Raw genomic sequence first — 26,500 nt, 5'->3', positions numbered from 1 at the left:
TTTTATACTCCTGGCAGGGAGAATCACCACTTGATCTAGCAAAACAGAGGAAAAACGTTTGGATGATCAATCACCTACAGGAAGCAAGACAGGCAAAGGGATATGACAGTCCGTCCTTTCTGAGAAAACTAAAAGCTGATAAGGTAAGAAGTATTGTAATGCTTATGTAAATCAACATTACTGCTGCTGTTAGTTTGGGGGCGTGTGTGTTTAAGGTAAGCAGTTCAGTACTGTGGTTTCCCCACATTTCAGTTTTAGGAAACGTTTTTGTTACGACAAGAGTAATTGCCAAAGAAAAAAGACCACCGCCTTTATTCAAGTCAGGAGGAAAGAAAATCCTAAGCCTCCAAACAGTTACCTGTTAGTTTTTGTGCTAACTAAATGTTAGGAAAGTGGCAAGTGGTCTGGTATTGTTGGGGATAGCCAAGACTTTCACAAAGCTGACTCTCAAGTATCTAAGGAAAGAAGCATTTTAGATATCCTGAACTCTGATCTCCTCTCTAGTTATGTAGGGTTTTGTGTTGAATGAAAGCAGCAGTCAATCTTGGCAGTGTAGTGTAATGTATGAATTTCTAATGTGGAGGCCTTTTCCTTCTCAGGTTATTATTTAATACTGCAGATAGGAGGAGGCAAGAGATGAGGGTATAAAGGGTAACATATTGCTCTAGCATGAAGAACTGTCTACCTGCCTATAGAGAACTTAAATAGAATTAATGTTTTCTTACCAGGCAGTATGTTGTGCTGGATATTAAGTATTGTTGTCGCTGATTTGCTACAACTTCTTGATTTAAAGATACATTGCATCTTGATGATTAAAGCATTGGCTACAGCTTGTGCTTTAACCCTGTGGTAATGTAATAATGCAGCGATTATTGACTTTAAGTGATTGCGTTGCATTATATGCACATGTGCATTGTGAATGTGCTTTGAATATCTGGAAAGAATTTGGTGCCCTCAACAGTAATTGTACCCACGTAGCATAAGACAAAAAAGGTCCAATCTTTCTTTGTAGGTGCTTCAGTGTGATTTTTATCTGTTACTTACATAACTTCAGTCTTTAAAGTTCACTGAGATTACCATGTGCTGTGTTTATACACTTTGACAGATTCTTAAAAAAGAGCTACTGTTGCCTTTATTCTGGATGAACAGTAAAGTTCTAGAAGACAATTCTTTTGAAGTAAATAAATGAATAAAATTATTGATTTGCTACGAAATTTTAGGATTTTTTTTTTCTAGCCCATACATTGGAAATATGTAAATATAGGAAACGACAAAAAATTTATTAAGATTCCCTCCCTATGTCAAGCTTCCTGAAAAATTATTTAAGTTTTTGTGACTGTCCTATTTATTGTAGACTATTATTATATAACCTGTTCCTAAAAATAGAATTACTTACTGATATTTGTTTCTATATAGGAATTCCGTCAGAAGGTGATGCTGGGAACTCCTTTCCTAGTAATTTGGCTGGTTGGGTTTATAGCAGACCTAGACATTGATTCTTGGCTCATTAAAGGGCTGATGTATGGTGGCGTTTGGGCTATGGTGCAGTTTCTTTCAAAGTAAGTGTTTTACCAGGACACTGTCTAGTGTGCACGCAAACAGTGTTTTGCCAGCGTCTTTATTGGATAAATAATCTTAAATTTCTGGGGGGGTTGTGTGCTTTTTCGACACACAACATTTATTTGTTGTTGGAATTTTTTTATTACTATTTGTGGGAAAGATCTTGTGCAGCTTGAGCTCTTGTAATGCTCTGTTGTCTTGCAAATAGCCATGGAATCACCTTGGGTGAATATCACTGAGCTAATAGAAGCTAACAGCAGAACAGAAATTCCAGTCATTCTCCAGAGGAGGGTGCTGAATGTCTGCCTACAAAGTTATCAGCATGAGTTTTAAAGAAAACAGTCAAGAGAAAAGTTACTAGAAAGGAATAGAAAAAATATATGTACAAGTTTGCTATTAAAACCCAATTTTTTAGAATTTAAATACCCAAAGGCATCTGAAGAGAAATGAGTCGGAGTCAGCTTTCATAGCTTCTGTTGTGGAAAGGCGTGACTAAAGAAAAAGGCTGCTTTCTAATAATATTTTTCATTTGTTACCTGATCATGAAAAATTTTCATTGTGTTTGTGAGTACTTTATGTGTAAATACACGTGCGTATGCACACACACACACACACACACATGCAGGTGTGCTCCAACAGATTTTCAAGATCTGTAGACTACGTCATCTATACTTTGCCTTTCATTGTCATGCGTGGCATGTATAGAAGAACTTACTATATCTTTATACTTACAAGCTTTCTGCTTTTCTGGCCTTGAATGTCATGTTTATTAGAACAACTTGCTTCTCCTTCCTTTCAGTTTAAAGAGGAAAAGAAAATATATCTGTTTCTTAAACCAGGTTCATAGAATCTTAGTGAACTTAGTACACCAGGAGGGGGTGGGGGTCATCAAGCTTTTGCCTCTGCAGGATCTTGGAGATGATCTGTACTGTCTTTTTGTCATCTCTGTGCAATTTGCTGACCTCCTCCCACAAGTAATTTGTTTTGCAATGCAAATCCTCAATCACACCTCCTGCAAGAGGCAAGGACAAGATTTCTTCAAGTTTCTCAAGATCTGTGTTCTGTCAGGTTTTATATTTTTGACCTACCTGACGTGTCTGAGGGCACCACTAGGACAAAAAGCAAAATGCATTAATGTAAGGATGTTGAGGCAGATGATGGGAAAAGCTTTATTTCAAGGAGTTCAGCAGTTCGGAGTGTGACTTTTGATATGTTTAGCAATTTTTTCTTCAATATGGAGTTGCCTAGTCACAAATCTAGTTTGCCTCAACTAAATTTAACTTTATTCAGAATATTCTTAAAATGCAAGAGTATAAGAAGGTAAAAATAATTCTGATGCCTTAATTTTTTTTTAAGTAGCGCAGCATTCTATCTTAGAACTTGGCAAATTTAGTGATATGGGAAATGAATTAATCTCGTTTTTTCCAAATTTTCTACTGGCAACTGTAAGAGAAACAAAAGATTCAAGAATCTGAAATATTTCCAGTATGCAGGCTGATAACACCAAGGTCATGTAAGCTTTTTTCTTACTGAAGTAACTTCAACGTGTAATTTTCTTTGTATGGGTTTTCAAAATATCTTTGGCACTGAAATCTCATAAGTAAATGTAGTTTGCAACTGGTATCCATGCTGTATGCTAGGAATCTCACAGATTTCTGTCTGCTTTTCGCAGCATAGTTTTAGTATGAGTATTTACTCATTCTACCTTTCTTGTTCAGTTGACATTCACTGCAAAAGTGAATGTATAAATTTTAATTAAATAATTTTCAGTCGTGACTTCACCTGGACATGTCGAAAACAAGAGTTTCTCATAAACTTTGAAGATAAGTGAGGAAAATTTTTTTATGACATATTTTGCAATATCTCATGTAGTACATATTTTAACGGGAAGTGTTTTTTCAGTAGTAATAATAGTTTAGGATTTAAATTTTATAAGTCAAAACTTATGATGTGACATTGCTCCTACTTTACAGGTCATTCTTTGATCACTCCATGCACAGTGCGCTGCCTCTGGGAATATACTTGGCAACAAAATTCTGGATGTATGTGACGTGGTTCTTCTGGTTTTGGAACGATATCCTTTTTTTGTGTACAGTAATGTTTTTTCATGTTAGTAGTATGAGGTAATACCTAAATATATCCTATAAGAGCGAGTAAACTAACTAAAATTTTAAAATGGCTATCTCCATTAACCATTGCTTTCTGTATTGATGGTAATTACTTTATTCCTTTAAAAATGTGCACGCTATTGCTTTGCTTCAGTAAGTGAAAGATTTTCCTCAAAATTGGCTTACAGTAGTCTGCAGAATTTCCTGTGCTTTACCAATTTCTTAAGTGGGGGAAATGTAAGCAACTCTAGAATATATGTTCTGGCTGTGAGGTGACAAGGTGTAATTGACTGCATTTTTTAGACACTGCTTTTCTGAAAAGCAGTAGGTAATTTCATGGTATGTATCAATTCCAGTGGAATTAGCTTTGTAGTTATTTCTTCCTAAAGATTTTCCAAATTCCATTTCATGCAAACTTTAGATATATTGGTTAACTGTATTGTCAGTCTTTGAAGATGTATGTATTAACAACACTAGATTATAGAGATTCTGCATATGCCCTTGTTTTATGTTTTGTTTTTATGTTTTTGACTGTCTGCCTAGATTTGAACTTTTCTTACAGTGGTAGAAATTAATTCAGAGTTCACTGAAGAATGTCAGTTATCCACCTTAAGGAAATAGATTACAATTTTTAAACAACTTTCTTGGGTATTGTAATTACAATAACCAACAAAACGAAATAGAGACTGAATGTTTTATTAAATGTTTAATACAGTTCTTATAGTTGAAGTGAACTTAGTATTTATGATGGATGTTGGCTTGACTTTTCTAGAAACTGGCTTTCTTTTCACCCTCAAAGGAGTTACCCTGAAATAGGATAGTAGCAGTGCAGCCCTTCTATCTTCTTGTTAATATGTTCTCCAACCTCAACTAAATCAACCTCACGTTTTTTGGGTTGAGAACAGAGAGGAGCCCCTGCTTCCATGCTGCCTTTGGCTTCCATGCTGACAGTGTTTGCAGAGGTGCTGCTGTGAATAATAGCAGTCCCATGAGACTGAAGATGACTGTTACTTCCTGTTTAAAAAACCTAAAAATGAAAATCTAGTAGCTGTTAAGTAAAAAAACTAAAAATACTTCTATCAGTGTTAGCATGAGTATGTCTTGAAATAGTTATTTAGAAATGCTGGTCCTACTGCCAGCCTCTCTGTCTGGCCTGATTTTCTATGTTTTTACTCAATTAAATTTACAAGTAACTGCAGAATGAGGACAGTGAGTACAAAATGAATATGAAAAACATTTTTAAAAGCAGTAGTTAAAAATGGAGGTGTACTTTTGCGGTTTTTATGGAAAGGAGTAGAGCTATCTAAATATGTCATGTCTCTACACTGAAATTGCTTTTCTGTTCTTTTTGTTAAGGAAACCTGACTTTTGGCAAATAGTAAAATACAAGTTTCTGAGGCAGTTATAGTAACTACACTATCTCACTTCCGAATCTCATCTCTCTGTACCTTGTAGGTTTTCTTTAGAACCTCACATTTGCTAATGCTACTACATGTTTCGGGTTGCAAATGTGAAATGCTTTCTTGTGCTAACATAACATCAGCTTGAATCAAATCTAAAAATGCGTGCAACTTTAAATCAAAGTCCTTGACCATATTAAAATGGCTGCACAGCCAACACAACTTGGTGGTGGCCTCTATCTTGATGTGGAAAGCCATCCCTTAAGGCCGGCAAATTGTGAGATTTTTATCCTGAAGCTCACATTTTCTTTGTATTTGTTCCAGCTTGCTTACTGATTAATGTAACTTGAAGTTTGGGTGGTTTTTTGGTCACAGAATAATGTTCACTATCCACTAGAAATAGTAACTGTAGACAGTTAATTAACCTAATAAAGTCTGACTTCAGAATGTCAATAAAATACTGTACTGCTTCTGTAATTTAAGGTAGGTGCCTCAAAACCTCTGCAACAGTCTTCTCGTACACAGAAGTAGTAGTCTAAAAACTTCAGTTACTAATTGCTTTCATTAGAGCTGACACAATTCTCTGTGACAAGCAGTTTTAGAGACTTAGTGCTTGAGGCCATCTTCTTTTAATTGATGATTTTTAATTGGAAGTCTTTGTAATAAGATTCCAAATTCATTCTCCTTTTGGAAAATTGCCCTGTAGCTTTATTGGAAGAAAGAAATTGCATGCCTGCTCTATTTTTATAGCATGAGGCACAGCATTGTGGTTGGAGAAGGGATTCTTGTATTTTTACAGCTTTATGTGATTACTTACAGCAGAGCAGGGTACTACTTTTTACTGTGTAATGTTCAAGTGATAAAACCCATCCTGGTAGTTTTCACAAATTCTGACCATCTTTTGCTCAGGAAAAAAAGTTTCTAGCCTTAAACAGCTATCACTAATTCCCTTACTGGAACTTTATATTATAAATAGTATAGAAGTCTTAATTTCTGCAAATATTACTTTAATATTCAGGTGCTTGGTAAGAATTTTCTTTTCTTGTAGATATGTTGAAGGTGTCTGGAAGATCATCTGGTCTTCTGGGTTTAATCCTAATGAGACAGAAAAGGGCGGTCAAAACAATGTGTCATAAAGAACAAACAAAACCAAAGATTAGCAGGGCGGTTTTTTGAATTTCAGGGTGGTCACATGAAAAATAAGTCTATAAATTCTAAGGCTTAATAATGTGTCTTCTAAAAGACCAATCTTGAAAGTAAATTCAAACAGTTTAGATTAATGTAGTGCACTCAATTTTTGTAAATGTTTCTATTCTATTGGGTTTTTTTCAGCAGCTTCTGAGTCTGGTATATTTGTTAAAATAGAAATCCTATTCTTGCAGGGAATGAGGAAGTTATGATCTGTGTGTTTATGGATATATGAGTCTATGGTCCTATGCTTCCCTGCCACTATTTTGCTGCTGTTTTGCTGCTTCCCTTTATCTGTATTTTGCCCATAGCAATGGATAGTTATGTCTTGTTCTGTTAGTGTTTTCTAATCTTCTACTGTTTGGGGGGGGGGGACGGACCCCTCAAAAATCCTACATACTAAATCACTATATTTTAATTTAGTTCTACTTTTGAAGGAAAAAAAGAATTTAAAAGTACACTTTTAATAACGTGAGACTAGAATTTCACATTTCATTCTTTTTCATAAGTATTTATAGGTAGAACATTCTCTTGTGTCCTGTAAAAGTTCAGGGCACATGTACCGAGTTCATATATCAGTTGTTCATGCAGTCTTTTCAGTTCCAGCTGAACAAATACTGCCTGTTATGTCAGAAGGTTCTTATACTGCTCTGTTTTTCTAAGATGTCGGGGTTTGCTGTAACCCAAAATATTCACGGTATTTCTTTTTCTTCTACCACTTCCACTTGGTGCAAATGGGAGTGTGCAATTTTCATTAATTAACCTTTTTTGGTATAGCATACTACTTGCAATGCTGAGATAATGAGATGCTATAAGCCAATTTGTAATTTTAAAAGTAATTTATCACTGACTAATACTGTATTGATTATCTTATTTCAAATGTACTTCATATATTGATGGGGCTTAGGTGAAAGAAAACAAACACTGCACACTTTTTCAATCAGGGATCATTTTAAAAAATGAGTCTAAGAGAATTCACGATGATTTTCATGCTTTCACAAAGCTGTTACAATAGCATAGTCCTTTAAAGACTGTAACAAGCCAATTGGTACAGTTAAGCAGTTAAAAATAAAAAAAAATATAAATTCATATTTGTCCTGGTTTGAAGATCAACTTTCTCTTTGGTAATTTTACTGCTTAGCTTCAGGAAAACAGTAAAAAGGCTTGCATCCATGCAGAAAGAAGCCAGCCACCGTGTTTCTAGAGGACCCAAAAAATCCAGACCGCAGGCACAGATATCCAGAACTTATTTTCCTGTATCGGAGTGCTTTTTCTAAATTAAAAACAAATTTCTGGGGTGGAGGAGATGGCAGTGAATGATTTTTTTTTTTTTGCAGGCTTTGGGATTTTCTTTATGTTAGATAGAAAATGGAGGTAGACAGCTTTTGCAGAGCTTCAGTTGATTAAAAATGGATTTTGTCTAATAAATAGGTAGTCAAAGGAGGCTTCTTGTGTAACTGTCTGCTGTTATCTACCTGTACTCTGGGATCCAGATGCACAGCTGTTACGAATTGGCAGGTTCATTAGCATGTATTGATCTCTGACGGTTTACAGTGGCTGCAGATCTTTCTCTGTAGGAGAAAAGGACTTTATTACTGGATCTGTAGTTAGTTGAAGGGAGCATCTAGGTATATAGTGCGCACTTGGGCTTGGTTTCAGCCTCGTGTGATGTGTAGCTGTGAGGTAGCAGGAAGCTGCATGAGCTTGGGCCCTTTAAAATAGACTGCAGTTCAGGGTGAAAAATAAGCTCATCACACGTTTACCTCCCTCGTGGGCTGTGGGATGCTTGCTTGGTTTTAGTTTTCTTTTTAATGAGGTGGTCTTTTTGGTTCCAAGTGTTTTTTCTGGAATAATTTTCAGCCTGTTGTTCTAATAATTAAAGGATATTGATTAGGACTAAAAGTAGGATTTTTTCATGGTGTTTCTGCTTTGTCTCTCACAGTTAAAAGTGGGGAAAACTCATAAAAGATGGCAAATTAGTGACAGGGCAGAAGGTGAATGCCTGCTGTATCATGCATTTTTCAGCCCTTAATAATATGGTAACACATTTTTTCTTGCATAGTTGTAAATGAGGATGTTAGGACAAAACGAGGCACTCTCTCTGGAGAACCAATTCTAATGCAAACCTACAAGGGTTTCTTTAGTATGGAGAGTTTTGAGAGTTGCTCGAAATTGCTAAAATCTCTTTGGAAGTAAACTTCAGAGGGGAGTTCACCATAATTTTAGATATCTCTAGTGTGGACATCCATATCTAAGTTAGTTGTTTAAGTTCTCTTCATAGTCAGTGGAGAAAAATAGCCACTTGTAGGGCACTACTTCTCTGACTTAATTTAAATATCTTGATACTGAAGATAGCTTGGACATACCTTTTTCCTTTCTGTTGTGTATGAAGGCATACTGAGTGATTTAAGGTAGGTAAGATGAATCACACAGTTGGACTTGTTTACCTATATGAGATGCCAGAAATATCCTGGAGAAGACAATTCTAACTTTCCTTTCTCCTTCAGAGTCTGGTGGTTTTCATCAGTTTTCCTTAAAATTTATGAGAAATGGGTTTTTGAAGATACTAATGAAAAATACTGCTGGCTTTGTCTTTCTCCATTTACGTAGTTACTGCTCATGTATACTTTACTTTCTCCTGTAGTCTGCCGACATTTCCCATCCTCAGCACAGAAGTACCTTAACTGCCACCATTTACACTGTCGGTGGTACAGATGCGCTCATCTGACACCATCATGATAAAAGGAAAGACAAAATTTAGACTCTGTGGGGAGTCTCTTATGCTTTCTCTGTATTTTATGGAGTAAAATGAGGGGAAGAGCAAGTTCAGAAAAATTCTGCATACTGAATTTCTATTCTTGCGGCCTTGATCCATGGACAGCTTCTTTATCACACAGGTTGTCCAAATTTTAGTCAGCAGAAAAACAATTCCAGAACTTTAAGGTTATAAAAACTCCTTTACTGGATAGAAAATAAATTGTCTTTCCCCCTGTCTTCTTTAACAGTCTAGACATGACGTATAGTAATTAGGAATGGGTCATACAATTTTTTTTCAATTGTACCTTTGTTGTTTGTAACAGATGTCTGATTAAGGTATTTTTAATGAAAAAACATTTTTCATTGTTGTGGCAATAACCCTGGTGATACTTCTATATTCTAAAGAAAATGTATTCTCTCTCTAGCCGTACAGATAAGTTCAACCAGCTTATTCTTGGCAGCAGGCAATTTTAGAAGAAAAATAGGAAGAAATTAGGTTGTAAAAGTATTAAAGTCAGAGCTTTTCATCTGTAATGTATCAAATAGAACTGTGAGATTTTTTAGGTTATAGTATAGCTGGTGGGTTTTTCCCCCATTATAAACTTGCTGGAAACAGCTTGTTAGAGGAAAGATTAATTAGCCTTTAGTGAGTTAATGCTAACACTTTACTGTATAAGGTACATGATTAAAATTTTAACTTAACTTGGCAATATTTTTTTATTAGAAATTCACAGCCAGTTCTTCCCCCCAACAGAAGGAAAACAAAAGTTATTCAGGGTACACTTCACATGAACAATGAGACTTTGTTAGCATTTTAGAAGTCAAACAGAGGCCTTTCTTATATTTATTCATATTTCCAGGTTCTTTCACGTCACAAGAGCAGTATAGAAGGATTTGATATACTGTTATTCTATAGAAATTCTGTTTTTTTTCATTTAATATTTGCTTGTATCCATACCAGGTAGATGTGTTTATCAATGGTTTATGCTACTTTTTTAATACTGCTTAATGCCTTCAATAAACATTTTTTCCAGTAATAGTCAAACAGAATAGAATATACTTTTTTATATATATATATATAGTAGAATATATTTGAGCATATATTCTAACTTCAAAATCCGATTGTTTCAAAGCATGCAAAAAATGGTTTTTGTTGTTGTCTTTAAAGTGTTATGTACCAATTCAGTACAAAATACCACAGCATGCTTGTTTTTAAGTCTTATATGAAAAGTTTTGTAATGCAAATACACAATATATTAAACTTTAATTACAGTCAAAGTTCCAATGACTACCGAAATAGGGAGGAAATATTCATCTCAGTTACTCAGAATATAATGTAATTTGGGTGTGCAGTGATTTGTGCCTGAGTAACAAGGGTCCTTTTTGCCTGGATAATGCGGTAGAGGCTTCTGCCACCACAGCTTTGTCAAATATGGCATCTCCTCGCAGTTATGACTGACAGCTGACAGGTATCTTTAGTCAGGTTGGTCAGGTCTTCTGTAGATTTATCAGAGTAAATAGTTTTCCACCTTTTGTGGAAGAGGCATGCCTGAAATATTTGGTTTTTCAACATCATTGCTAAAAAATGTTTTCATTCTCTGAAGAAATGTCAAGTGTTGTAAGACTAGGCATGCTATATGGCAAGTCATTCAACGCAGGAAATCTATTTTTAAAACTAATGGTTATTTTCTGTCTTTATATGGTAATTGATTCTATAAACACTTCCAGAGGATACTAAATCCTGTGGTTTTGTAAGTATTAGGTGTATTAGTATGTTAAAAATAACTTTCACTGATGTAAAATATGGGTATCACCTTATAATAGGACCAGGTATCAGACAGTACCTTTCTTGGAGATAAGCGGTGTTGGGACGTCATTGCCATGCAAGGGAGGTCATTGCAGCACAATTCCTTCTATGGCTACAAACAGTCCTTTCTGTGATCTCACGGGAATTTCAAACCACTGAAGGCATAGGCAGTCAAATTACCATCTTATAAATAGAGCTCTGAAATGTTTATTGTGAAAACAGGAAATACTTTTAAGAAGATAAATTTCATGGAATTTAATTTATTTAAAAGGGAAAATAATTACAAAAACTGAAGTATCATTATTCATTCTTTGGAAGGGTAAGTGCTTTAGAAATGCCTCATGGAGGCCAGCGTTTTAAAAAGTAAGTTTTCAAGTTTGAGGAATAGAAATACTGAGTACCAAGCTAGTTCTTACAACAGTACTGAACTTTGTTAATTGAGATGGCAGTGACTTGAGGGCATTTATAAAAATTACATTTACTTAAATTATATTTCCGAATTACCAGTGGGTATTTTGAAGAGGAAATTTCATTTAAAACTTTAGATTCCTTGACTTCAAACACATCTCAATTTTTTCTTTATACATCTTCCATTCCTTGCTAATAGCGTTGCACTTTTCTACAATTTTGGAAAATCCTGGAAATCGGATCCAGGAATCATCAAAGCCACGGAAGAACAAAAGAAAAAGGTAAAGCCATGAGATATATCAAACTTAATCTTCAGCATCCTGCCACTGGTTGGTCAGAGTAGTTTGCTGTTCAGTACATGAAATTTCAATAAATTGTCATATACAAAAGGTTTAAAAGGTTGAAAAGTTTTCCTTTCACCTGTCATCCATGTTTCTTTTTTTTACATTTGGAATATATGTTCAAGTGCTTACTGATCCAAAGTTACATTTAGGTAATTTTGAGTAATAAAATCACGACTTAGATTTTCAAGATGAAAAAGTTTAAAAAGCAGTTGGGTGAAAATGAAAATGTGAAGTTTCAGAATTTTACTTTACTGAAACAAATGACCCATTACGGGATAGGTGTTAGTTAATCTGATTCTAAAAAAGTTTCCAAACTTAAAAGCACCTCCAGTTTTCTTTAACTTTGTGTCTAAAAGTATTAGACTGAATGAGGATAAAAATAACTCAAACCCCGGGCAGTCTGGGATGGAGGTTTTTTTTTTTTCCTTTTGGTTTAAATATTAGAGAAAATATGGATGATCTAATGATATCTTTCTAAGACTTTATAACACTGTTAGCATCTTTAAATTTTTTTGTTGAAGTACATTGTCCTCAGCAGCCAAACTCAGCATTGAATATTGCAAAATCATACAAACAGCAGAAACATTTTGTTTGCTTCATTTTGGGTAAGTTTCCTAGTAGCTCACATCCCACTAAAAGTGAGTCTTGTAGTTCTACTTCACGCTCAGTTGTGAAAACACCTGTGTGAATTGACAGCAGACACTTGGAATTATGTCCTTATGTAGTAATAAACATATAATAGCCTTTAAAAGGTGGTTGTGATAGCCTAAGTGATTTTTGTGTTCTCTGACAGATTATTACTGAGTAGATAGTCAGTGTGCAGATTTATTTTGCAAATTCCCTTGCTGTTATTCCCTTGCAAATTTGCCAAACTCAGGTCCACATTAAATTCTCATCCTTCAGCTGGACTAAGTTAAATAGAAGAGTCAGCAACTGCATTTTGGTTCAGATTCAGCAAATTGTACAAATATGCAATTCATTTGATCTACTTGCTTAAGAAGTTAAGTGTGGTTACAAAAGCCTTGCTGAACTGGGTAGGAATTGTAAAATGCAACTTCTTCAATTGCAGGCTATGAATGTTTTGTATGTCCTACATTGCAGCGAACCAAATTGTAAAATGATCTATTATTAGGGGCGTAAACCGCTGTAGGGTGCATGTCTTACCTTTGTGCAGTGTACTGCTTTCTCATGTTTTTGTAATGGATCTCCAAATGTCTTATGTTGAGTTAGCCTTTAGCTTTCTAAGGAGCAACCAGAAAATTCTTTTAATTCCAGATGACGAAGTTAAGTATGTTTGGAAATGCGTAGCAAGCAACAATTTCAGATGTTTATTCTACTGATGTGTCAATGTCCTTTCTTCTGTGGTACAAAATAACCCAAGTTGACTCTTAAAACAAGTAAATAAATAACATAATTCCAAGTTTTCAAAATCAAATATTAATACTTCAGAAGCACAGAAAATAGACCCAACGTTTACAAACCACAAAAATGTGGCTCTAACTTGAGTACTCCTGGGTCTCTATGCTGTAATCTCTTAAGTAGAGTTATATTTAAGTGGCTTCTCTGCTCTTCTTCAGTTCTGTTCTCCTGATCTTTGGGGTCTCGCTTGTGGATAATACAGAACTCCAGCGTTGAGCATCATGCCACGTACATTCCTTTGTGCATCCTTTCATTAGTCTGTAGTGTAGTGTATACTCCCACTGAAATCAGAGGAAGTATTTATGAATTTATGACAATTTTTGACAGTTATGACAATTTTTGGACAATTTATGAAATTGTCCAATATATAGTAAGGTGTCAAAAACTACATCAACAGAATTGAAATCATGGTAGATATGTCTTGTTGGGTTTTTAACTTTCTGTTCATCTGGTTTATTTACAAAAGTTACTCTCATGAGGGAGGCTCTTTAATTTCAAGTCCTGTTGTGGGAAATGTTGTTAGAGCAGTAAAGGATGGCAGAGGGGGATAAAAAAGGAGAGTAGAGTACTAAAGTTGTCAAGATGCAAGAGGGACATGAAAGGGCTTATGAATGGCAGTGGTTGGTTGGAGAGGGGATCTGAAGGGTTGCGGTGGTAGAGACAAGAATACTGGGCCAACATCGAATGGAAATACAACAAGCAAGGAGAAAAAATAGTCCAACTTTCAGAGCTTAGTTAAGTGTTAGAAAAACTGTAACGATTGTTCCTTGTTTACCTGAGATCTGCAAGGGAAGCATTAAGACACTGATTTACCTCCGGACTGCTGACTTTAGCTCTTACTTGGTTAGTTTGAGGAAAAATTTCCATAAATTTTTCCTGACCAATTATTAAATGTAGTGTTTTGAAGGGAAACTTCTGCGGCTTCTGTCAAGGTACCCACCTTAGTGGTCGTCATCTAATTAAGGCAGTTATGTTGATATTGCTATGTTAAGAAGATAGTTGTAAGGGCTATTCAGTTGCTTGGTAGTGCTAGAAACCACATTGATGCAGAAGATACACGTGGTTTGAAAGGCAGCAGTAGGTGAATCTATTTGTCATTTAAGTCTCCCATGGCACGATTTCAGTTGCTGAATTTTAAAACTTGTTGGAAACCATTTCATGGAATAATAGGTTCCTTCTATTCCGACAGTGAAGTCGATACTGAAGGAGTGTACAGAGTAAAAAAAGCTATCATTTAGTGTGAAGGTATAGGCGTGCTTTAACTGGTACCTAACTCACTGTGTCACTTGACCTATAAGTATTCTCCTGGAGAAGCTGGCGAATCATGGCATAGGCAAGTGTACTCTTCGCTGGGTTAAAAACTGGCTGGATGGCAGTGCCCAGAGAGTTGTGATTAATGGGGTGACATCCTCTTGGCGGACAGTCACCAGTGGTGTCCCTCAGGGCTCAGTTTCGGGGCCAGTTTTGTTTAATATCTTTATCAATGATCTGGATGAGGGGATTGAGTGCACCTGCACCAAACTAGGTGGGAGTTGATCTGCTTGAGGGTCGGAAGGCCCTACAGAGGGGCCTGGACAGGCTGGATCGATGGGCCAAGGCCAACTGTATGAGGTTTAATAAGGCCAAGTGCCGGGTCCTGCATTTCAGTTACAACAACCCCAAGCAACGCTACAGGCTTGGGGAAGAGTGGCTGGAAAGCTGCCCAGCAGAGAAGGACCTGGGGGTGCTGGTGTACGGCCAGCTTAACATGGGCCAGCAGTGTGCCCAGGTGGCCAAGAAAGCCAACAGCATTCTGGCTTGTGTCAGGAATAGCGTGGCCAGCAGGAGTAGGGAAGTGATCATGCCTCTGTACTCGGCACTGGTGAGTTCAGTTCTGGGCCCCTCTGTACAAGAGGGACATTGAAGCACTGGAGCATGTCCAGAGGAGAGCTACCAGGCTGGTGAGGGGTCTGGAGACCAGGGCATATGAGGAGAGGCTGAGGGAGCTGGGTATGTTTAGCTTGGAGACAAGGAGGCTGAGGGGAGACCTCATTGCCCTCTACAGCTACCTGAAAGGAGGTTGGAGAAAGGTGGGTGTTGGCCTCTTCTCCCAAGTGAACAATGACAGGACCAGAGGAAATGGTCTGAAGTTGCGGCAGGGGAGGTTTAGATTGGATATTAGGAAGAATTACTTTACTGAAAGAGTGGTCAGGCACTGGAAGAGCCTGCCCAGGGAGGTGGTTGAGTCACCATCCCTAGAGGTATTTAAGAAACGTCTAGATTTGGCACTTCAGGGCATGCTCTAGTGACAGAGATTTTAGGGGGGTTTTTTTGTGTGTGTGTAGTTGGACTCGATGATCTCAAAGGTCCTTTCCAACCATGAAGATTCTATGATTCTATAGCATTATGTGTACGAGGAGGTTTGGTTTGCATTATTTCTTTTCCTTCTTGAAGCTTCAATGTCTGAGGAAAGAGGTGAATATACAATAAAAGGTTCTGATGGGCTACCTCTGGAAAGAAAATCAGGTTTCTAGACTGGGGGATCCTGCTAGCTAGTTTTATTTGTGTTCCTGTTTGGAAGTTCAGCTGCGTTAATTTTAACAGGTTTAACAAGAGGTTAGTCAAAGCAGTGCTAATCACTGTGTGGATGTATCAAAATTAATAGAAGCTTGCTTTTTCTCCAATTAAACCTAGATAGACTGGGAATAAGTATAAGCTGGAATTAATTTAGAAGTAAATGTGCATATTGGTTTAACAGCATAGGTTTAAAATCAGATTAGATGTATTTAAGTTGTTCCTGTGTCTAGAAAGTACCTGAAAAGAATAGAGTTCACAGCTCTGGGTCTGAAAAACAGCTATATTACAGTGGCTGTCATTTGTTTTTATGCCAAATTCTAATTATTTTTTTTATTATTCTTTTTTTTCTACAGACAATAGTAGAACTTGCAGAGACAGGAAGTCTGGACCTCAGTATATTCTGCAGTACCTGCTTGGTAGTGTATTTTTTAAGCAATTGCAGCACTGATTTTTTTTATTTTTATTTTTTTTCATGCTAGACCAAAACTAGATGTTCCTATACTGAATTCCTTTTTCTCCTGAGTAATGCAATTTCAAGGGAAGGATTTATTTGTAATCTTTAATTTAAGTAGTGTTTTCAATAAATAATATATCTGTACCCAAAAAAAAGCTCAACAATAAGAGGAAAAAAATTATCACTGCAGAAATAACTTTCTAGTGCTGAAATACGGGTATCCAATATATCTAGCAAGGTGGTTGATTATACACTTAAAAAGTTACGAAAATCACAGGTGACATTCCACCACGTCTTTAACACACAGTAAAATTATGTGGTGCTTCTAGTAAAATATTTTTTTCAAAAATCAATTCTGTTTCTCAATTTGGCAGTAACTAAGAGGGGTAAAAAAAAATAAAAATCTTAAGTTTTGCAAAGCTTAGCAAATTGTGAGCAAATACTTTTCTTGGACTAGTTAATACTTAGTTTCACTGTAGAAAATTGAAGAGGAAATAACTGCTTAAGGAAAAAAAATAACCATAGTAAATGTAATGTGTTTCTTTTTTAGAAAGTGAACTATAAATATAAAATTATCAAGGTTATGAGTGTTACACTATAATGCTCTAACCTATGTAGAACATGAATTATATTAATATTCCCCAAACTGAATCTGGAAAATTATTTACAGATGTGACACCTTAAAAATGATGTGTGTATATACACATACGTATCTCAGAACACTTCATATCAGTTCTTTTATTGGCATTTTATATTTCTTTCAAAACATAAGCTTTTTAAAAAAATTGTTGGGAGTAATTTAGCATTCTAAGTTCCACTGAGTTCCATTTGTTGAGTCATATTCCTGTCTTTAGAAAATAAGCTGGAACATTTTGTATTAGAGCTCAGTTATGAATGATACTGACAAAATCATGAAACTCAAACTTACTCTGTAGTTCCCGTGTTAAAAAGCTGAAATGAAACTGGTTGCTCCACAAAGCTCAGTAGCTGGAGGGGGTAGGAGAACTTTATGTGAAAAAAAAGGGAGAAAATTCTAGAATCCAAATACATAGATATCTGTGTTAAATAGTATACAAATTAAGCTTAATAGTTAGGCTTGCTTTAAAAATTAGCATCAAGTTTAAAGTTCTTTAAGAGGTTAACAATGGAAAATCAAATTGCATTTAAATTGAGGGGTTTTTTTCCTATATAAACATGTCAGGGCTTTTTTGCTATTCTAAACAAATGTTAATAACCATTACAGATACGGAAGCCAGTGAGGTCCAAACACTGTGGTGTATGCAATCGATGTATAGCAAAGTTTGATCACCACTGCCCGTGGGTGGGTAACTGCGTAGGTGAGTAATTTGTTAAAATATGATATTGTCATAATAGATAAGAAGGGAAAAGCTTCTGAAATCAACCCTGCGTGTTGTGCAGGGCTTGCTTTGTTCTCATTTCGTGGTGAAAGTGACTTGGCTTCTGCCGAAGTCTAACAAAAAATTTTGAGAATGTTTTTGGTAGAAGGAAAAGCATTTTCATGCTGAGCTTAATTTTGTTCTGTATTTGATTTTCTGTATTATTCTCATTTGTATTGTCTACTATACACCCACCCTCAAAATTGTTTTGTGTTTAATTGTGTTTCCTACCTATATATTTTTATTAACTTAAACTCTAGTAATTAAAAGATGCAAAGCTTAAGCTCATTTTATGTTCACAGAAAAGGTATGTACTGGTTCCACAACCAAATGTTATCTGTTATATAAGATAAAAATTTTCATCTTTGCTGATAATTTTGTAATTCAATGGGAAAGTACATTTATTCAAAAATGTAACGATGATAGCAGTTAGATACAGAATGACTGACTTCCTATTGAGGTATTCTCCTCTTTTTCACCTGCCAGGCAGTCATTTTTTCTCCCCAGAGATGATGAAAGGAACAGATATAGAACAGGAATAAAGTCTCTAAATGCTACTATTCCCTGTTTTATTTTTTGAGAAACTTATTTGAAAGTCATTATTATGCAGGAAGCACTGAAAACTTCACAGCTAGGAAATGAGTGCAGCTTGCTTCACTGTTGGGTTGGGGTTTTTTAGGACACAAGGAGAGGTAAGTCTAATCATGGGGAGGAATTAGGACCTGGATTCATTGACATCTGACAGCGAATAAATGCTTCACTGTAGTCCTTCCAAATAGATATAATAATGGATAGTCACAGTAGTTTGGTCTTATGATCAAGAGTAAAATAGTGCTGGCTTTTGGATTGTAATAGAGCATCACTGAAGTCTCATTGAGATGGGCTTGTATCAGTCCTTTCTACTTAACATTTCCTACGGATATTACTACCTGAGTTACTTTTCATTTGTATTTTAGATGTTTTACAATGGAAAACTAAGACATTTTTAATTAAAAAAGGTAGGGGGGCATAGGCTTAGGTTTTGGAGAGTGTTTATTGACAGTATGTTTTGCAAGAGGGCTGTGAACTACTTGGCAATGGGACAGAAAGATCCAGTATTCTAATCAGTAAATCAAAAAGCATAAAAAACAATTGGGGGAGGAAAAACCAACCACCTTAGTTTGTGTGCATTAAGAGAGTATGTGAGTAACGGGATTAAGTTAGATGGAGGAAATGTTTTTTAAAAAACAGTGGTAATGGAAAAGCTGAATCCTCCTACTAGTGGTCTTGTACAGATTGAGATAGCAGGAGGTAAAAGTAAACATTAGGACGCTTGAAAGTATGCTGGGGAAAAAGCTTTAGAAATCGCACTATGGGAATAGCTGTGAACTGGAGGGATTAATGGTCTAAATGACCTTATATGGCTTCTCTGTCTCTCTCAGATTGGTACATGGTGACTCTGAGCATAGGATTACAAAACAGAATCCATTCTTAAAACAGCATTCAGAGTATGTTTGCCAAAAAGGGAAACATGAATCATGCCTTTCTGGAAAGGTGGAATTTGGAAATGTTTTACGTAGTCTTCTTTGAATGTGTTAGAAGGATAAGAATTTTACTAAATATAGGGTTGAGAAATATTATAAGAGTGTGTACAGACACTAAAATAAATCCTTTAGGGATAAAACTTGGCACATAAAGAGATTAAGAGAGAATGTTTTTACCATTCTGAAGAGGCTGACAAAAAGAGCAGACTATTGAAAAATAAATAAATTGGCAATTGGGGTAAATTATTTTCATACCACCTGCAAAATTTTAGTTAAAATTACAGTGAGCAAGTCTCTAAAGGTGATTATACTTATCTTTTAAACGGAGTATCAAAATAGCCTTTTTTTTTTACAGTTGGTTGTTTGAAAAATAACAGATTGTATTAAACTTGTAGTTACATTTCAAACAAACTGCAGACTTAAAACAGAAATTTAGTTTTCAAGTAGTAGCATGAAAGGAGCTAGAGCCAAATTTTAATTTGTTACGTCACATGGGTTAGGCTGACTTTGTACTGAATTATTGTTCTGATAGCAGTGACTCTTGTGTATAGGAGAAATTATTTTATGGTTTAGAATAACGATCACTTTCCCCCTCAGTAAAGTTTCTTCTCCAAGGAGCTAAAAGTAGAAAAAAATCAAGTAATGAACAAACCATCTAAATCATGCAATATAACTCCATCAGTAAAAAAATCAGTTATCTTTACTTATGTATAATATAAGCACAACAACCATACAAAAGAAATGAGCACTGTTTTAACTGTGGAGGGGACCTGACTGTGTTCCTGTCAGTCCAGGGTGAAACTGTAGAGAATAGTGCTGGGTTGTGCCCAAAGTTATTTAAGATACAGAAGAAAGGCAGTTGGTCCACTTTCTTTTTCCAAGAAACTGTGGACTGTGGTTTTTTTAACTGTGACCAAGATTGTACCTGTCTCATTTATAGTTTTAAACGCTACATGTGTGTTTTTACGAAATACAGACAGATTCCTGTTAAGCAGAATTTGGTTTAGTATCATTGAAGATGTGGTGAAAGAAGCATCTTGACAGATGTCTCTCAGACAGACCTCTAGGTCACCATTTAACTTCCATTTTTTAAAAAATATCTTTTATGAAACTTAACAGTTATGAAATTTAGAATGCAAATGAAAGTGATACGTTAGGGACATTCCCAACACTATTTCTCATATGCTCTTAGGTGATTTTTACAACGTATTTTATGTCTGAAGGAACTTGTTTGATTTTCAAGGAAATGTCTTGCGTTTAGCCTAGCTTGTGTTATATGTGTATTTTTCCTCATCTCTTATTTATATAGTCTTTCAGTTCACTTGCTAAAAGCACTTGATTATTTTCTGCCTGCAGAGGATGCTCTTGTTTTACCAGGCAAAACATTTGACATAATGAAGAAGTAAATGCTGTGCTGGTGGATGATGACAGCCAAATCTTTTGTAGCCCATTATCATCTCTGTGGGTTTAGTTTAGAGCCTAGAGCTGTTGGAAGGTTGCAACAGTGGACATATTTCAAGAACAGAAGGAAGGCTGAGTACTTGAGAATTATGATGTACTCACATAAAAGGCATCTTTTAAAGTCTGTTAATGTTAAAAATAGATCACTCTTTTAATAACTGAATTTTCTTGCATTTAAATTCTCTCTTAAGCAGAATGTTTTTTATCCCATTCATTATTTAAGCCAGGTTGTTAGGCCTTGTCTGTTCAGTTAAATGTATTTGTTTTACGAGTTCTTTTAGATATTTTATGTTTAGCTAGCTTCATCAAGCAGGCATAAACTGAAGTTGTGAGTTAGCTTATTATAAAGGGAGGTTGTATATTTTTTCATATTTCTCTTTCTTTTAAGAGATTGAACTCTGCAGCCTTAGGATTTTTTTAGTGGAATTTTTAAAATATTTTTGGTGTGTGATTCCTAGCTGTTCAGGGCTCTGCAACAGCTGTCACCAACGTTGTTCTAAATACTGTCTGTCAATAATTTTATTCGCTCATGAAAGAGGTTACTGATGAAATGCATTTGTGTGAATTGCAGCTGTAATGTGACAGAAATTGAAGAAAATAAAACTTCACTTTGTTGTCTCAGAAGTGAAAAAAAAATCATAGTTAAACCAGCTAATTTAACTGTCTTGAGATTATATTGCCTTAATAGAGTTAGTTAGTTATGTAAGTTTCTGTATACAATAATAAGCAGTACTTCTAAGCAAGCAATTAAACTTTCTGACGTAGTATTGTCTGTCTTCTGAAAGTATAGTAATTTGATCCCCATTGTTCTTGTGCAACTTCAGGAGCAGGGAACCATCGCTATTTTATGGGATACCTGTTCTTCCTGCTTTTTATGATCTGCTGGATGATTTATGGATGTATCTCTTGTGAGTAAATGTGGTTTTTTGGCCTTTTTTTTTAATTGCTTATAAATACTTTGTTTATCTCTCGGTATAGATTTTTACAGATTTCTGCCTTATCAGAGTTTTGGATATTTTCATTCTGGAATTGAACTGCATATCAATAATTGACTATAGTGGATATTTTAAGTTAGAGGATGATATTTTTCTTGTCCTAGATCTTTTTGTTCATCATAGCCAAGTATGTGCATATGTCTTGTATTCAAGGAGTTGGGAAAGGAAGAGAGAGCAAGTAAAAGTATTTTGGCACCTTGTAATTTTCTTATTTAATTTAATGCGTTCTAATGTAGGCATTATGTTGATGGACAGTAAACATATCTTAACTCTTCTGTATGGTTTTTGACACTTTGTTTTTTCTCTAGACTGGGGTTTCCACTGTGAGACAAGTTACGCAAAAGATGGGTTTTGGACTTATATTACGCAGATTGCAACCTGTTCTCCGTGGATGTTTTGGATGTTTCTAAACAGTGTTTTTCACTTCATGTGGGTGGCTGTGTTACTCATGTGTCAGATGTATCAGGTATGGAAGGGCACTTCATTTGTAATGCTGAGTCTTGGGAGTGACATAAGAATCTCAAATACTACTGTCATTTAAAGACCAAGTGTTCGGCCTCTCAGCCGTGCTGGAGGAGGCAGGCATCTGTTTTCTCTGGATATTAGGCATCATTCACTTCTCATTCACTTGTGTTTGGGTTTTTTGGGGGTTTTTTTTGCAAGAGGTTAAAATACTTGCTTCCCGCTTTCCATTCTCAGCATGGCAAAAAGGCAAAACAGACCACAGAAAGGCAATAAAGACTAATAGAGGATAAGATCTGTGGGTCAAACTTGGAATAATGCAGTATGTCATTAGCAGAAAGAGGGTGGTAACTTCAAAGGGGATGCAATAATTTCTTACACTGTTTCAGTGTGATTTCTGATCATCTGATCACATTACTATACTGTAATCTGACCAAACCCAAGTTTTTCTTTATCCTTTTTAAGGAAAGACAAGTCATACTGAAAGCCTTTCAGTATGACTTGAAAGCCGTTCAGTATGACTTATCATTAATGAACCGTGAGATTTAGCAGTTTAATCTTTCCAGAGATCCTGGAAATAAAAATCATTCTCTAAGGCGTAGGTAAAACTTTTCAGGAAATTTAAGTTTTGGCCTCCTTTCTCTACAATATTCATAATTTACAACATATATCCATTTCACGCATCTTTTATGTGTGAGCGAGAGCCATTCAGCCTTTTAGAGGTCTTTCCTGCCCAAGATAAATGAGCGGAGGTAACTACATGTATTTAAGATGGATTTCAAGGCAGTCTAACCCACCAGACTTCTAGCAGAATAAGCATGTAACTTTCCAGAGAGCCTTCCATCATACTTATCTCATGATCCATTAGGTTTCCCGTTGAGGATTCCTGTTAATACGATCTGTGTACAGATGCATCTTTGAATTATGCCACTGGCAAAAATACATCCCATAGTATTTTGTATCATTAAGCAAATTAATTCTAGCGTTTGGCTTCTTTAATAATCCTGGAAAAATGAAAACAGAACACACAGTCACATTACTAATCTCTTCAGAATCTGCCATAATGATGAAATTGATAAAGAAATTCTCTAAATTGCTTCTTTTGATTTGCAACTGCACAGCCCCTACTCTTGCTGCTTTTTTTTTTTTTCCTCTCTATCATAAAGTTTGGGCTTGTCCTTATTGAACTGGCCAGAGTTATTGTCGAAACACTGCCTACTATCTTAGAAAAATAATTTAAAACCTATACTTCCTACTTCAAAAGTTGGCCGTTGAGAGCCTGTGTATATACATAGACATGAAACTTCACTGGGCTTCACGGAGGTGAAGAAAATGCTTGAGGTACATCCAAATGAGGCAGGTACATCCAAATGAGGCAAGCCAGCCCAAAGTTGACTTTTTAAATGTTCTTGCTTTTGTAACATGCAGCAGAGTTGACTTCTTGTATTTCACTAGGAATTACAAGACTTTTATTTTCCTGTAGTATAAGGCTGCTAAGGAAGTTCTCACATTTTTATTTCCAATTGCATCACATTACAGTAAACTCCAGTTTTACTTAAGATACCCTTTTAGGCTACCATAGTTGGAAAGTTGTTACAGAAAATCATAGACTTTGGGCCACAAGAAGGACGTGGACCTGTTGGAGCGGGTCCAGAGGAGGGCCACGAAAATGATCAAAGGGCTGGAGCACCTCTCCTATGAAGACAGGCTGAGAGAGCTGGGGTTGTTCAGCCTGGAGAAGAGAAGGCTCCAGGGACACCTTCTAGCGGCCTTCCAGTACCTGAAGGGGGCCTACAGGAAAGCTGGGAGGGGCTGTTTCCAGGGGCGTGTAGCAGTAGGACAAGGGGCAGTGGTTTTAAACTAGAGCAGGGTAGGTTTAGATTAGACCTTAGGAAGAAGTTCTTTACGATGAGGGTGGTGAGACACTGGAACAGGTTGCCCAGAGAGGTGGTGGAGGCCCCATCCCTGGAGACGTTCAAGGCCAGGCTTGACGAGGCTCTGAGCAATCTGATCTAGTTAAAGATGTCCCTGCTTACTGCAGGGGGGTTGGATTGGATGACCTTTAAAAGGTCCCTTCCAGCCCAACACATTCTGTGATTCTATGATTCTGTAAAAAGGGAAGAATGCAAGCAACAACAACAAAAAAAAAACCGAACAGTTTTTTTTCTGGTCATCATTTTGTCTTGCGGACAGAAAAGTTGTGCTACTGCAACAAATTTATAAATGGGGGAAAATATATTATTGGAGCTATAACCAGAATGTCAGGAGGAAAATAAAGTGGTTCAAATGCCATGTAAAGTAACTCCTGAATCTGCTATTTACGGTACCCTTTAGCTGACAATATAGTAAAGGTATCTCTTATGAGAAGTCACAGTTTATTCAGTGATCTTTATTTATTTCTGATCACTTTCAAAATTAAACCTTTTACACAACCTGGTACAGCTGTTGTATGGTGTTCTATGTTGGGATCTGATAATTTCCCCAGACAAAAATTCCTTCTTCAAAAGAAAGAATATAAAACAGTAAATTTGGTCCTCCTTTTTCAGTCTGGCTCATGCAGGGTTTGTTTGCATGTTTTTACGTGAGCTAAATTGCTTATTCTTTTTCCTGTCTCCAGATATCTTGCTTGGGTATCACGACAAATGAAAGAATGAATGCGAGAAGATACAAGCACTTTAAAGTTACAACCACATCTATTGAAAGCCCATTCAAGTAAGTTTTAAAGTGTAAACATATTTCTTCTTTGTGTAGCCTTGCATAGATTTGAATTGTGCAGCTTGTTGAAACAGAACATAGCTAAATACTTTTAGAGTATTTTCACTACTTGGAATGCTGATTCTGTCAGCTATTTTTACAGTAACACATTCTACCCAGTTAAAGGGAGTGGTAAGTGTTTTGTAGTGACTCTATGTGGGGATGCATAAACACAGAAAAGAATGCTTTCCAGCAGTGGTCATACTTTGCTGTATAGTTTATGGGGAAATAAATATCCTCATGATAAATCAGGTGCCCAAACCAGAAGTAGTTGCTTATTGCATGGTGTCGATGTTGACCTGGATCTTCACTTCCACACCAGCCAATCACTTCTCCTCATTGATATTTAATGTGCTGTTGAATTTGCTCTGTGCACTCGTTCCCCTTGCTCCCTTTACTGTGAGAAAAGAAGGAAGGGCACGGGCAAAGCTATTTGTGGGGAAGGGAGCAGGATGTCCCAGGAACGGAAGTGTTGCGTGGGTGAAACGTGGACTTTTGGGTATCAGTATGTAAAGGGTGGGTTGGGATTCTGGTTTCTGTAGTGATGAGGGTGCAAGCTGAGAGAGGGGCTGGGGCTGATGTACCACTGGGATGGGAATGCAGCAGCACAGAGCAGCTTATGGAGCCAAAGCAGGAACTCAATGAAGGCATGAGGCTGGGATATTGGTGAGTTGAGGGCACGTTACAAAAGGAGCAGAGAAATTACGGAAGTATGTCTTATCCTGCTGCATATGCTGTGTCTCCGTTGGGAGATGCTGCTTTTTCAGGTGACACCTAGGGGAAAAGGAGGTAGGAGTTCTTGTTGCAGTTTCATTTCTGTGTTAGAAGAGAATTTTGTGTGATCTTTTTTTAATATCTCTCCATACAAAACTTTCACTGAGAAGCAGACAAGCATCTCTGTATAGTTTCAGTCTTCCTACAGGTTAGAGTTGCAGCAAAAACAGATATTTTTTTTGCCTGAAGAACACAATGTGGTGCACAGGTTAGGAAAAAACTACTGGTTTCATCCCCAAATTAACGTCACATTCGCAAATCATTTTCACTGAAATAGCTGCTATTATAAAAATGATTCCTGAAAATAACACCAGATGTCTGAAATAACTGACTTGGCATCATCTGTCAGATGAAGCATTGACATACAACATGTAATTTGTATGTTTGTTGTATGTTGTTTGTAAATAGGGAAGGTCTTGTGGGGGATGTGAAGGTTGGAGGCTGTCTTGGGAACAGTGACCATGAAATGATAGAGTTTTCGATTCTGCGAGAAGCAAGGAGAGGGGTCAGCCGAACTGCTACCTTGGACTTCCGGAGGGCGGACTTTGGGCTTTTGAGGAGCCTGGTTGACAAAGTCCCCTGGGAGGCAGTCCTCCAGGGCAAAGGAGCCCAGGAAGCCTGGATGATTTTCAAGAAGGAAGTCTTAAAGGCACAGGAGCAGGCTGTCCCCATGTGCCAGAAGACAAGCCGTCGGGGAAAAAGGCCGGCCTGGCTAAACAGGGAGGTAGTGTTGCAACTTAGGGAAAAAAAGAGGATCTATGGCCTCTGGAAGGAAGGGCAGGCCACTCAAGACGACTACAAAGAGGTAGTTAAGCTATGTAGGGAAAAAATCAGGAGGGCCAAAGCCCAGCTAGAGCTAAACCTGGCTTCTGTTGTCAAGGACAACAAAAAAAGTTTCTATAAATATATTAGCAATAAGAAGAGGACTAAGGATTATCTCTGTCCTCTAGTAGATAGTGCCGGCAACATAGCGAGCAAGGATGAGGAAAAGGCTGAGGTACTTAATGAAGTCTTTGCCTCAGTCTTCAGCAGTAGGACCAGTTGTTCCCTGAGCACCCAGACCCCTGAACTAGAAGACAGGGATGGGGAGCAGAATGAAGCCCCCGTAATCCAAAGGGAAATGGTGAGGGACC

The 26,500-nt window shown here is 36.7% G+C and overlaps 1 protein-coding gene across 2 annotated transcripts in view; it reads left to right on the top strand.

Annotated features, from left to right (window-relative positions):
* ZDHHC17 (zinc finger DHHC-type palmitoyltransferase 17) overlaps window positions 1-26,500 on the top strand; it is an 83,445-nt gene that overhangs the window by 51,532 nt on the left and 5,413 nt on the right. For both annotated transcript variants that reach the window (XR_008464868.1, XM_054191467.1), the window contains exons 8-16: window positions 18-143; window positions 1,417-1,559; window positions 3,534-3,636; window positions 11,387-11,509; window positions 15,901-15,963; window positions 17,245-17,338; window positions 21,207-21,290; window positions 21,686-21,843; window positions 24,457-24,551. Coding sequence is in view for 1 of the 2 variants with exons in the window: in XM_054191467.1 (XP_054047442.1) it covers window positions 18-143; window positions 1,417-1,559; window positions 3,534-3,636; window positions 11,387-11,509; window positions 15,901-15,963; window positions 17,245-17,338; window positions 21,207-21,290; window positions 21,686-21,843; window positions 24,457-24,551 (989 nt within the window). In the remaining variant the exon portion in view is untranslated. The remainder of the gene's footprint in view (window positions 1-17; window positions 144-1,416; window positions 1,560-3,533; window positions 3,637-11,386; window positions 11,510-15,900; window positions 15,964-17,244; window positions 17,339-21,206; window positions 21,291-21,685; window positions 21,844-24,456; window positions 24,552-26,500) is intronic.

Source organism: Rissa tridactyla, chromosome 1 (assembly GCF_028500815.1).
Source record: "Rissa tridactyla isolate bRisTri1 chromosome 1, bRisTri1.patW.cur.20221130, whole genome shotgun sequence".
NCBI lineage: Eukaryota > Metazoa > Chordata > Aves > Charadriiformes > Laridae > Rissa > Rissa tridactyla.
Note: the sequence above shows the minus strand (reverse complement) of the source record. Positions and strands in the feature narration are given on the sequence as shown.